This window comes from Aedes aegypti, chromosome 2 (genome assembly GCF_002204515.2).
Source record: "Aedes aegypti strain LVP_AGWG chromosome 2, AaegL5.0 Primary Assembly, whole genome shotgun sequence".
Taxonomy (NCBI): domain Eukaryota; kingdom Metazoa; phylum Arthropoda; class Insecta; order Diptera; family Culicidae; genus Aedes; species Aedes aegypti.
Window position 1 is genome coordinate 246,126,658 of NC_035108.1, and position 13,149 is coordinate 246,139,806.

At 39.8% G+C, this 13,149-nt stretch overlaps 1 protein-coding gene across 1 annotated transcript; it reads right to left on the reverse strand.

Moving 5' to 3' along the window:
• Positions 1 to 809: 809 nt before the first annotated feature.
• Positions 810 to 12,572, reverse strand: LOC5578152. The gene is made up of 5 exons (XM_001663674.2): positions 12,400 to 12,572; positions 11,998 to 12,336; positions 10,615 to 10,967; positions 1,339 to 1,624; positions 810 to 1,271 (listed from the first exon to the last, which is right to left on the reverse strand). The coding sequence occupies exons 1-5, from the start codon at positions 12,569 to 12,571 to the stop codon at positions 937 to 939; spliced, it is 1,485 nt and encodes a 494-aa protein (XP_001663724.2). The 5' UTR covers position 12,572; the 3' UTR covers positions 810 to 936.
• Positions 12,573 to 13,149: the final 577 nt, after the last annotated feature.

The window sequence follows — 13,149 nt, forward strand, 5'->3', positions numbered from 1 at the left end:
AGAAGAAGCATAATCATAGCTGTTCTCGATCATCATAGGCCGATTAAAAATCGATGAATAAATGATGTGTGGGTACATTGTATTCGCGGCATTTCTGCAACAACTGGCGGATGGCGAATATTTGGTCCGTTGTTGCTCGTTCGCCCATAAATTCTGCCTGATATAGCCCAACGAGTTCTCTAGCAATAGGGTCCTAAAATGTTTAATGAAATCTTGTTTTAATTTGATAACACAAAAGAGCATGTTACTGCAACTACTTTAGCATTTTTTCCCGCTCAAATAACGTATATATCATATTTAAACTTTAATTTAAAAATTGGATTAATAAATGAACCTTGACACTTGAGATCATGTTTGACGTTCGCGTAGTCGACAAAATTACCACAGGGGTTCAACTTTTTAACACCGGGGTTGTTCCTTTCTGACATTTCGGAAGGGACACTGAAAACAAAATACACCTAAAATTTGAGTTTAAACCAAGGGGTGTGACAAAATTAAAACAAAACTTAAAAAATGTTTTTTGGACTTAAACCATCGGAAAACATTAGAAAATTGAGTAAACATATGTTTTTGACCTAAACTTAAGCGTTTGGCACTAAATTTGGGATAGGGCTTTAGGACCCTATTGGTGATAGACGGAACAGCTCTTTCATCGCCTTAAGAGTAGAGACTAAAATCAGACCTACTACCAGTAATATAAAAAGAAAGAGGAAGGCAGACGCCAAACACAAATGATTCAGACCGATTGTTCGATTGGATTTTTCTCTTTACCATTTGCCCAGACTATGCCAGGTATAAAAACATATGTGTGTTCAAAATACAGGTAGCTGAATTATTAAACAAAAGCTTAAAGGTAAGTAACATGAAAATGCATTTTCAGTTCACATCATTCATAGGAAATGCTTAAATAAATACGCATAACAAACAACTCGACGATCATCCCTTTAGGAAACGCAGATCCAGTATTTCACCGCCCTCCAGCTCAAGATCAACCGGCGTGGAATCCAATGCGACTGGGTCTCCATCAAACGACAGCTTTATATCCCCCGGTTGGCACTTCAGCTCTTCGGCGCATTTGATAATCAAAATCATCATTTTATTATCCTTTCGGATTTTCACCTCCAAGGGTTTCTTCCAACGGTCCGACTGAACTTTAAGAGCTATCTCGTTGGCATCCTTGGGTCTTTGGGCTTTGGACGTTAGTCCTGTGGCATTGGACTTTTTCTTCTTGGCAAACACCTCGGCCAGTTCTCCTCGCACCACTCGACCAGCTAAAATTATGAAACAAGAAAATGTGAGTAATTGTATGATCATTGTTAAGTTTTTTTTTTGGCATACCTATAAATTGTGATATTCGATACCCGATCGAATCCGGCGTATCGTCCGGTTCAATGATGCGTTCATCCAAATCCAGAACTACATGACTAGGATCGGCACCCGCCCTCTCGGCCAGCACGGCTATCAAATCTCCGAACTTTTGAAACTTCCGGTGACTGAAGCGTTCGATTTTGCCCTCCCACTTGATCTTCAGCGAAACCTCATAGTTTTCCGAGTCAAACGAAAGATTCGCACTTCTGTTGCTAGCGGCAGGCGCGACATCATCCTCATCGGAGTCCAAATTGATCTGAAATCAGATGATATTGAGATCATTGCTCGTTTCAATGTTCTATCTGAACCAGGAGAACGACCACATACACAGGGTTTCCACTTCCAAGAAAAACTTGGAAAGTCAGGAAAAATCAGGGAATTTCACTTCAGGTCAAGGAAAACCATTACCAATACAAAAATCTTATACTTTTCATTTCATTTATTTAGTTAACATCTAAACAGATAACACTGAATCAGCAATTTCACGCCACAATACTCGGTTCGTGGCCACATCTTTCCATCCTCGGTTCTGCCCCACGCTTGCAAATCGATACGCACTTGATCCGCCCACCTAGCACGTTGCGCTCCACGCCTTCTTGTACCAACCTCCGGTTTTTCGACGCAAACACCATCTTTGCAGGGTTGCTGTCCGGCATTCTTGCAACATGCCCTGCCCATCGTATCCTTCCAGCTTTGGTAACCTTCTGGATACTGGGTTCGCCGTAGAGTTGGGCGAGCTCGTGGTTCATCCTTCGCCGCCACACACCGTTTTCCTACACACCGCCAAAGATCGTCCTAAACACCCGACGTTCGAAGACTCCAAGTGCTTGCAGGTCCTCCTCGAGCATCGTCCACGTTTCATGCCCGTAGGCGTAGAGGACTACCGGACTAGCCTTATGAGAGTTTTGTACATGGTAGATTTGTTGTGGGCGTGAATCTTTTTTGACCGCAGCTTCTTCTGGAGGCCATAGTAGGCCCGACTTCCACTGATGATGCGCCTCCGTATTTCACGGCAAACGTTATTGTCAGCCGTCAGCAAGGATCAAAGGTAGACGCACTCGTCGACCACCTCGAATGTATCCCCGTCTATCGTAATACAGCTCCCTAGGCGAGCCCTGTCGCGCTCGGCCCCACCAGCTAGCATGTACTTTGTCTTGGTCACCCCCCACCAATCCAACCTTTGCTGCCTCGCGTTTCAGGCGGGTGTACAGGTCTGCCACCTTATCAAATGTTCGGCCGACAATGTCGATATCATCCGCGAAGCAAACAAATTGACTGGATCTCGTAGAAATCGTACCCCGGCTGTTAAGCCCGGCTCTCCGCATAACACCTTCTAGCGCAATATTGAACAACAGGCACGAGAGTCCATCACCTTGTCGTAGTCCCCGGCGGGATCCAAACTAGTTCGCCTGAAACCTTCACATAGTTTTGCACACCTTCCATCGTCGTTCTTATCAGTCTAGTGAGCTTCCCGGGAAACCTGTTCTCGTCCATAATTTTCCATAGCTCTAAGCAGTCGATACTATCGTATGCCGCCATGAGATCGATGAAAAGGTGATGCGTTGAGAGCCTGGTATTCGCAACATGTTTGAAAGATTTGCCGTACATTAAAGATCTGGTCCGTTGTCGATCAGCCATCAACAAAGCCGGCTTGACAACTTCTTACGAACTCGTTTACTACAGGTGACAAACGACGAAAGATGATCTGGGATAATACCTTGTAGTCCGCATTTAGAATGGCGATCGCTCGAAAGTTCTCACAATCTAACTTGTCGCCTTTCTTGTAGACGGGACATATTACCCCTTCCTTCCACTCCTCCGGTAGCTGTTCTGTTTCTCAGAATATACCTATCAGCCGGTGCAGACAAATGACCAGCCTCTCCGGGCCCATCTTAATGAGTTCAGCTTCGATACCATTCTTACCAGCAGCTTTATTGTTCTCTCAGCTGCATTGGTGATGGCTGCTTTCACCGTTCTCCAGCAGTCCTCAAAAGGGGCTTCATCCAGCTCACCCTCTTCCGGTAATGCAGCTTCGAAGTGCTGCGCGTACGCAGTTGCGACATCCAATTGCTTAGGCCGCTCTAGGTCATACCGAAGAGGGCGTCGGTACCGTACGTTGTTGATGACGGAAAGTTTTGGGCGCAGTTTAACCATCACCAGATAGTGGTCAGAGTCGATGTTAGCGCTACGAAAGGTCCTGACGTCGATAATGTCGGAGAAGTGCCGTCCATCAATCAGAACGCGGTCGATTTGTGGTTCTGTCTGCTGTGGTGATCTCCAGGTGTATCGGTATGGAAGGCTGTGCTGGAAGTAGGTGTTACGAATGGCCATATTCTTGGAGCCGGCGAAATAGATTAGTCGTAGGCCGTTTTCGTTCGTCAGCCGGTGGGCGCTGAACTTTCCAATAGTCGGTCTGAACTCCTCCTCCTGGCCAACCTGAGCGTTTAGATCTCCTATAATGATTTTGACGTCGTGGTTTGGGCAGCAGTCGTACTCGCGTTCCAGCTGCACGTAAAAAGCGTCTTTTTCATCATCAGTGCTTCCTGAGTGATGGCTGTGCACGTTTATTATGTTGAAGTTGAAGAACCGGTCTTTAAGCCTCCACTTGCACATTCTCTCATTGATCGGCCACCACCCGACCACGCGTCTCTGCATATCACCCATCATTATAAAAGCTGTTCCAAGCTCGTGTGTCTTGGCGCAGCTCTGGTAGATGGTATGGTTACCTCTAAACGTTCGCGCCATTGATCCCTTCTTCACTTCCTGCAATGCCACGATGCCGAATCCTCGGTCCTTCAGCACGTCGGCGAGTATGCGTGTGCTCGATAAAGTTGAGAGAATTACAGTTCCACGTTCCGAGCCTCCAATCGCTAATCCCTTTACGTCGCTGTGGTCGTCGCCGATTGTCCCGGTTCGTATTGTCTCGTTGATTATTCGTTGCTTGATTTTTTTACGGCTGGCTTGCAGGGCCTGATACCAACCCCCTAGATTTCCCGAGGACCATTCCCCCTAAATGTTCGGAGGGCCATAGTGCGCAGTTTAGCTTAGAGTCCTTCTCCGGCACTCGGACGATGATCAGCCGCCCCTGACATGGGGAACAGACGCTGTTGTGAGCCACTCCTAACATGGAGTACAGACGCTCCAGGTTTGCAGAAGCAAAAGCAAACCGCCCCTTTCCTGTCAGCATACGACCAAAATTTCCACCGGGGTTGGTTCCTAAACCTAAACGGATTGTTTCAATCATGTAAAAATAGTATGTTTTAGTTGAGCTGAAAATTTGTTTTCCGTTGCCTGCAAAGTTATCCTAAGAAGGCTAATTTAGCGATGGAATTGTTGGCGTTAAGCAAACGGTACGAGAGGGATAATTTCCGCGATTATAACCTCCGCAAGTCAAACACGAGAACTGGGAGTAATTCAGCGGAGGATTATTATTCTCCTATTAAAAAATGGTTTAAAGTACATGTGTTTAGTTTGGGCGTTACGCACAGATTCAGAATTGTACAAATTTTTCATACATCATTGTCTGTACATATGTATATAGTGAATAGTTGAGGACTTACGTTTAGTCCCTTACGTAGCTTCGTTTGCCGTTGGTCGAATTCTAATAATATCAACGTTTTTACACGGTTTTCATTTATTGATAGAATGAATACAATTCCTGAAATCAAAGATATGTCGAAGCATTATTCTAGTACCAAATAAGCATTATAGAAGAAAATTCCTATTTGATAACCTGATTTTATAACTAATTAAGCTGAGAAGCAAATTCTGTTCCAGTGAGAAAGTAACGCCAAGGAAAAAAAAGAATAAAAACAAGTGTATCTAGTTTTCAGCGGTTGCTTCAAAATTCAACATGTTGAGTGCTTAGAAGGTGAAAAAATCATTTTTTTAATGTTTTATCGAAATTTATAATAGTAAGCCAAGTGGTTTATCTCGGGACTAACAGCTTTATTTCCCTTTCGTAGGAAGTCGTCATCTACAACCATTTAATATAGAGACTTTTGAGACACTTGCATTCACGGTGTACTATATTAAGAAGGTGATTTATTCCGAAAACTGACAGCTACTTGACGACGTCATTCCCTAGGACAGGACGTGACAGCTCAACTAAGACTGCCCCGTTGTTTTTCAGTCTACTGAAATTCAAATATCAAGGCTCATAATTTGATACTTTTTTGCACGCTTTATTCATTCAGATTTTTTCAGAAGCTTATTTTCAAAACAGGCAATATTTTTAGAGATTTTTTTTATATATTCAGTTGAAGCTGTCTGACAGCTTAACTTGTCAAGGCTGAACCCTCGGTCTGGCTTTTGCCAAGTTTCCGCTCTACCAGGACCAATACTCAGACGGACTAGGCTATGGCGCTCACATGAATACTGTTTTTTTATTAGTATTGTGACGTGGTAGTTTTTTAAAAATACCCATATTCCCTTGCTTCTGAGAAAAGGAAGCATTGTGAAAATCAGCAGCTCCATCAAAATTTTTTGAAATAGTAGTGTAGTAGTGTCATTACTAGTCGAAATGGTTTTGAATAATTAGTCATTGCTATATATAAGTGCTATTTTGATTACTCCTGTCTTTTACGTAAGATTAGAATCTTAAATGTCAATTGTCGTCAAGTCTTAACAAAATTGGCTGTTTAGTAGTAGGGGAACCTACGTATTCTCGGCAGTCTAAGCCGATGCCGCGCTTCTTTTGTAATTTAATCGGACATCAGCAGACAAATTCCGTGTTTGCCTGTTTATATTTATGCGTTGCTCAATCCTTTATCGATTCACACCGATAGACTTGTCAAAATGCTTTAGGAAACATTTTTACATCGCTGCGAACATCCCTTGGCAGTGTGACTTGTCGGCAGTTTCATTCTATTCGGCAACTTTCCCATAAGAACTGCTGGTGAATCTCTTCGGCAGCTCCAAATCAATCGCATTTAGAGGCGTGTTCATTTGAATTGATGACATATTTGGTAGTATTGTTTGTTCAGACTCGAAAATCTCGTCAGCTGGAAGCGGGCAGAACAAAGAATCATCTGAATGTTTTTATTGACTTGTTTTAATAGAAAAATACCGTTTTGATTCATATTACGGACACTTAAGGCCTCAGTGAAGTATAACTCACCAAAAAGCATGTCAAATAAATCACTCCGTATGATTCCTCCGCGTTATCGAACCTTTAAACCCCTTAACTTTCGAATGGTGAGTGAAGATTTCGATTCCGAAACATGATTAATTTTAAACAAATAGAAATGTGTGGACTTTTCATGATTCTTATTCCGGACGCTGCCTTACTTTTGCTTCATATTCCGGACACTTCGATTCAAATTCCGGACAGGTCAAACAAATCATGAAAAGAAAAGTCAAATCATCAAATGAAATCGTCAAACCACTAGAGAGACGCATAAGGTAGTTGGGCATTATAAATTTTCACAGATATTTATGGAAAATGCTTATTAAAACGAGCCTTGAAAGTGAGAACTTTTGACCGGCAAGAATTGAAACATTTCGTGTGAAATGTTTCCCATACAAAGTAGAATGTCCGGAATTTGAAGTTGTCCGTAATATGAATCAAAACGGTACTGTGTGTTTGGCGTTTGAAAGTTGGTTGCCGATAATAGTCGAATGGTGCCGAAGCCGTAAGTCTCCCTAGTTCTAGTTAATTTCGTTTTATGTTGTTAAAAGTATTTATTGGTCATTACGTTCATATATCCTTGAAAAAAGTCACTTTCCTTGTCTGTTCAACAATTTCTCGAAACTAGCAAGTGTACCCTAATGATCGATCTCAGCGTCTTACTTTCAATACCGTAAAACGGGGTGAATAGAAAAAAGTGGGGCGAATAGAAACAAAACGACCTTCAGTTAGAAAAGCGACTATTATGTAATATTAAACTTTGAAAACCTACTGGAATATTTTTTCTCCATTAGTTCAATAACAACAGAGTATCCCTAGACTATTTTCAAATTAAAAATCTTGCTACATTTCTCATTAAAAAATTGAGAAGAAAATATTGAAATCGCAATCATTTTTGATAGCTTGAACATCCGCCATTTTGGCTGATTTCAAAAATGATCGAAAATTGAACTTAGTTTTAAAATTTTTATTTTTTTTCTTCACTAAGTAAATACATGTTGATATTTCTTCAAGATGCACTTAAAATGTGTTTATTTTTCCATTAAAATGAAAAAAGTATTGATATTTACTGAACAGTGTTTCTATTCGCCTCATTGCGGGGTGAATAGAAACATACAACATTTTCATAAATCTTTGTACGATATAATTTTTAATTTTTAACAGCAATAGGGTCCTAAAATGTTTAATGATATCTTGTTTTAATTTAATAAGACGAAAGAGCATGTTCTTACAATCAGAATCACTTAAGCAATTTTTCCTGTTCAAATAACGGTTATATCATATTTAAAATTAAATTCAAAAACTATGTTCAAATTTGAACCTTGACACTTTAGATCATGTTTTACATTCACTGAGTCGGCAAAAACGCCACAGGGGCTCATCTTTTTAACATTGGGGTTGTTCGTATTTGACATTTCGGAAGGGACACGGAAAACAAAATACACCCAAAATTTGAGTTTAAACAAAGGGGTGTGACAAAATTTCAAAAATCAGAAAAAAATGTTTTTTGATCGTAAACCAACGAACAGCATTCAAAAATTGTGTAAACATGTGTTTCTGGCCTAAACTTAACCGTTTGGTACTAAAATTAGGACAGGGCTTTAGGACCCTATTGGGGTCTTAGCAAAGGAAGACGCGACCCATATTTAAGGCTAATAAAATTGGTTTTTATCCACGCGGTTTACGTTGTACACATTCAAACATGTCGGAAAGTGTTTCTATTCGCCCCATTTTACGGTAGTCATTATTATAGTGAATAGTTAGGGATAAAGTTGCCTTAGGCTTCTATTACAGTCTCCTACAAGATTCACTTTTCGGTGGCAAATGCAATGCTTCACAACGCCTACTTTCCACTTGTAAATTTTGCGAAAATGAAGCTGGAATTAGATTATATATACCGCTGTTACAAATGAGGTACCCTGGGCTTGGAATTATATTTTCCAGGGAGCGATGAATTTTGATATTTGATCGCTGTTTTTAGTAGTTTTCTGATGTTGGGTGAATTTCAAAGCAATGGCAATCTCTTTATTACAAAATTTAGATTTTATCTTCTGACCTAAAGATTCTGGTTAAACTACTGTACTATGCAGTTGGGCTGCACTACGCTATCACTCATCAAAATTACTTTCACTTCGGGAAAATATAATTTCAAACTGGCGAGAAGATTACAGACTGAGGGTGGGTTAGGAGCACAATCAGACCCTTGAATGTGCAATGTGGGTTACTAAATTGGGAATGCCATTGACGGTTTGTAATCTTCTACGAGGTTTTCGAAAACCAACAGGGCGCGTGCACCGGGTTGCGGATAGGAGCAAAGGGAGATCAATAGCATCTACCTAAAATAATAAAGCAAAAAGCCGTTCCATGATTAGGTAATGTTTAGCGATCTTCTATGGTGTTCTAGTACTATAAAATTCTTCACTCACTGGAAATTCTGGCCTTGATAATATCAATAGTGATAAAAGCATAAAATAATACCTAATATTTAATAAGTACAATGTAGTAATAAATGAAATAAAATCAATTTTCTATACTTGACTAAGGTTTTGAAGAGAATCAATGAGTGAAAGAACTACCTATTAGAAAAGCCACATCAGCTAAGGCTATACATATACAAATGTTGGTCATAGGGTCATGGCGAGCATTCGGTATGTATGTCAATGACTGATTCTTATTTAATAGGGGCACTAGAAGACCACGCGGACAATTTCGAAACAAATTATTTTTATACATCGGTCTTACGATCCGAAAGGCTCAGCTATGCTGCAAAGTTTTTGTAAGCTATTCATTACTGCTGTTCAATTGTTTATAATTCTAACAAAACTACATAATTAACTCATTACTAATCACTGTTCCTATATTCTCTTTTTCTCTCCTTCTTATCTGTTGCATGATTATAAGCATCACTAATATAATGCATGAGCATGCACAATAAGAATAATTTCAGGATTGAAAGCAGTACATGGATACCTGGATAGAATAGCTTCGAAAAGGATGCTCAAAATATGTAGAATATTTCTGGTCAGGGAAGTATTATCAACAAGGGTATGTACAATTTTTCCATAATTAACTAATAGATTACACAAACAAATGAACTAATAATATCAAATATTTTTATATAAATCAGCATCGTCAATCAGTGCAAAAACAGATAAAGTTTGTAAAGCTGTCACCATCGATTGAATTGCGCTCTTTATAGTAATGTTCAATCAGTATCAAAATCTCCTAAAGCGTCGCATCGTGCCATCAGCAGCCCTTAGCATCACTCTCATATTGTTATTACTTTGTTGTTTATTAAATTTCTATAAAGCGATCAGCTCATTCTTTCTTACTTGTACAATTGTTTGGAATTTTCATAAATCAAACCAAACTTCAAAACTCAAATTAAATTGCTCTCAGCACATTTACATTTTGCAGCATTAATCGCATTACTGTGTCAAGTCTTCTCCAATTCCCTATACCCTACCCCAACTCTTCTTATCCTTTCCGATGGTGTTCAAGTGGTCCGCATAGACTATTACGGCCATTACCTATCCCTTCCCCCGGCTTTGGACTGACTTGCGCTCTCATTGCCCCACCAAACGCTGCAAAATGAAAATGAAAATATATCGCTGTTACAAATGAGGTATTTCTTATTATGGCAATGTAAAAACCACATTAAAATTAGATTGTCGCCACTTATTTCTACTCAGTGAATCTACTAGTCATTTCCCTAAGAGTTCCTAAGTATTCCATAGTAAGAGTGGCTACGGATCATTCAGGTTAGCAAAAGGCAAACTGAACGACACCAATAGTATTAATGTCCACTTCGAATAGATTAATTATTTGAAATGGGCATCAATGCTATCAACGACGCAGAACGTCCGTTGGATCACCACGAGATCACCACGGATCACGAGATATTATTGCGCCTATGCCATATAAATAATGACGCGGCTTTAAGCAAAAAATGCCAAAATGTGATACCACCACTACAGGTTACGCCTTTGGTTTCCTCATATGGGCTAATGGATTATTAACCAACGGGGGTACCCGGTACTAGCCCTGCGCATGTCTCCCGATGGTTTTCAATTAACGAATGTGTGGTCACCCTGTATTTTATCCTAAATCAGACTTACCGTTCCCGGGAGAATCAATGCCGGACTGTCCACTAGGTTGATCACCTCGAGTTGCTGTTGCCGTCTTGCTCGACGTGTTGACCGCCCATCGCCAATACTGCCGTTGGACGTGGAACGGGAAGCAACCGATCGAGCGGCCATCAGGTTCCAATTTATACAAATATTATAGAGAGTCTCCTTCAACGATTCGAAATCTTGCATAAACGTTGCACTCCTACCACGAGGAGAATTTTTCCGTTTGAGCATTGTCTGGAAGCGTCTTTTCAAACCGGCAAAATAACGCTTGTCCTGTCCAGTACAAGCAGGATTGTTGAAGATTAAGTCATATTGTCTCTGAACTTCTTTCAGTTGTTCTGAAATCGAAAAGTGGATTAGTTCGTATTATAGTGACTCAAATTCATATTCGTACAGAGCACTTTTTCCACATCAAGTTGATTAAATACAATCAAATAATACATTCCAATTTTTCCATTTACTCTCACCTTTGGAATGATGGAAAAGTATTGAATGTGTGGTCAAAATTGACCAAATTTCATATTCCTACACCTTAGTGGCGCCTCGTCCAACACACTAAGCTTATTTTACCGGAATCCTGTGAATTTCACCGTAATCCCAACAGCTGAACAGCTCGGTGAAATAAACCACAGTAAATCCGTCGAAATTTTACAGATTCCGTTGATTGTTTACCGAATACTGTGATTACCGTATTTTACCGTACTCCGTTAACTACTATTACCGAACTGTTCAGCTGTTGAGATTTTACAGGAATCCGTAAACTAATTAAAGTGTGTAAGTGGTTTATGATTTATTTATTTGTGAGTCGAGTTTTTATCAAAAATATTCTAAAAATTTAGTTTTAAGCTGGATGTCTTTTTGGTTTGCCTAAATTTTACATTGATAATAAACTTATTATCTCAATTTGCAAAATACATAAAAAAAAGAAATTCCTTGAAGTTTACGCATATAAAGGACATTTTCACTGTGAACATAATTTTCATGTAAATAATAAAGACTATGGGGAAATGACAAACCCGCAAATTCCTCACGCAACGCCTCTGCTGAAACTAAAGTATAAGAACCTTGCTTGGTGGATTAGATTACAACAAAGTTTAATAAATAATACTTTAATGTAAACATTAATCAAACCAGTGTTGCGACCTGTAACTATAAATTGTGACGTGCAGGAACATTTCTGAGAACGGCACCACCAAATCTACTAGACACATAATTTGAATCTTGAGACACGCAAAATATGTCATTTTCGTTACGCTGTGTATTTGATATAAGTATTTAAGTTGCTATCATTTGATAGTTTTTTTTAGCAACTTTGATGTAAAAACTGCTCTGTGCGAATATGAATTCGAGTCACTGTTTAAAACTTACCATCCAAATCATCACCGGACAAGTCGACCGAACGCACCTCGGAAGGTTGGCTTTTTAACGACGAGTGTGAGCTCGATGGGCCGAGAAGTGACGTTGTAGAACCACTGGATAGCCCCTCATCATCGGTCGATTCGGCTTCTGTTGCAGCAGCGGTTAACCGTTGACTTCTTCGGCGGGGAACTGGGGCCGGTTCTGGTTTTGCCGTCGTTACCTGTGTGCCTTTGGCGGCACGTTTCTGTTTTATCGGCGGAGGAATCTCGTCCGGATCGGGCACCTGGTCGTCCAGATTCCTACATTCGGCTTCCAGTTCATCTTCCGCGAAGTCAACATCGTCGTCCGCTAAAAACATTTTTTTTTTTTTCATAAATCAATGGGCCGATAATTTATTTAAGTATTACTTACCATTCAGGTAACTGTTTAAATTATCGAAAATGTCATATTGATCAGACATTATCGAAGTTCTTGGCAGTTTCTTTACAATTAAATTTAAAATAATTTGAATGACTTCCAACGGTAAAGAATGACTCCTAAACAAAACCAAGCAAAAAGCAACAAACAACAAGACCGCAAACATCTTTTTTGACACTTCGCAACAAACACGAAAAGGGTGTTAGCTTGCACGGTCGAAAAAGAGAATACAATACACTGAAAAAAATCCACACGCTTGATCCGTGTGTAATTATAAATCGATTGATGAACGTCTATGTGACGATTTGTGTGATTTTCTTACAAACTTCGTGTGTATTACACATTCAATTCTTTAGTTTTGCTTCATGGACTGACTCATCAACCGACAACATGAATTCCATAGTTTTCCACATAAGTTCCTGAAGCTTTCCATTTCAAATTCGTTTGCGTCAACTTATGGGTGCATAGATCATCACCCACACGGATTCAGTTCAACGCTCCGTCATCGTCATCATCAAAACTTCAAAAGCAGTTTTTCTGTTAATAACTAAAAATAAACTAAAAAAAAAAATTCCGATGAAAATGTGTTCGCTGTTTCGGTTGGAGAATAGAATACAGTGAACACATTTTCCTGTAAATTTTCTTGATTATGAACGAAAAAACTGCTTCTGAAAATTCCGAAATCAATGACGGATCCTGCCCCCTTAACTTATGGTTATCTAGTGTCATGATCATCATATTCAA

Excerpts from the sequence above, each read along its gene's own strand:
- LOC5578152 (XM_001663674.2), bottom strand. The coding sequence starts at position 12,571 with ATGTTTGCGGTCTTGTTGTTTGTTGCTTTTTGCTTGGTTTTGTTTAGG. Across the intron at positions 12,337-12,399 it reads TTTAAACAGTTACCTGAATG|CGGACGACGATGTTGACTTC; the intron begins GTAAGTAATACT and ends AAATGTTTTTAG. Across the intron at positions 1,625-10,614 it reads CATTGATTCTCCCGGGAACG|ATCAATTTGGACTCCGATGA; the intron begins GTAAGTCTGATT and ends ATCTGATTTCAG.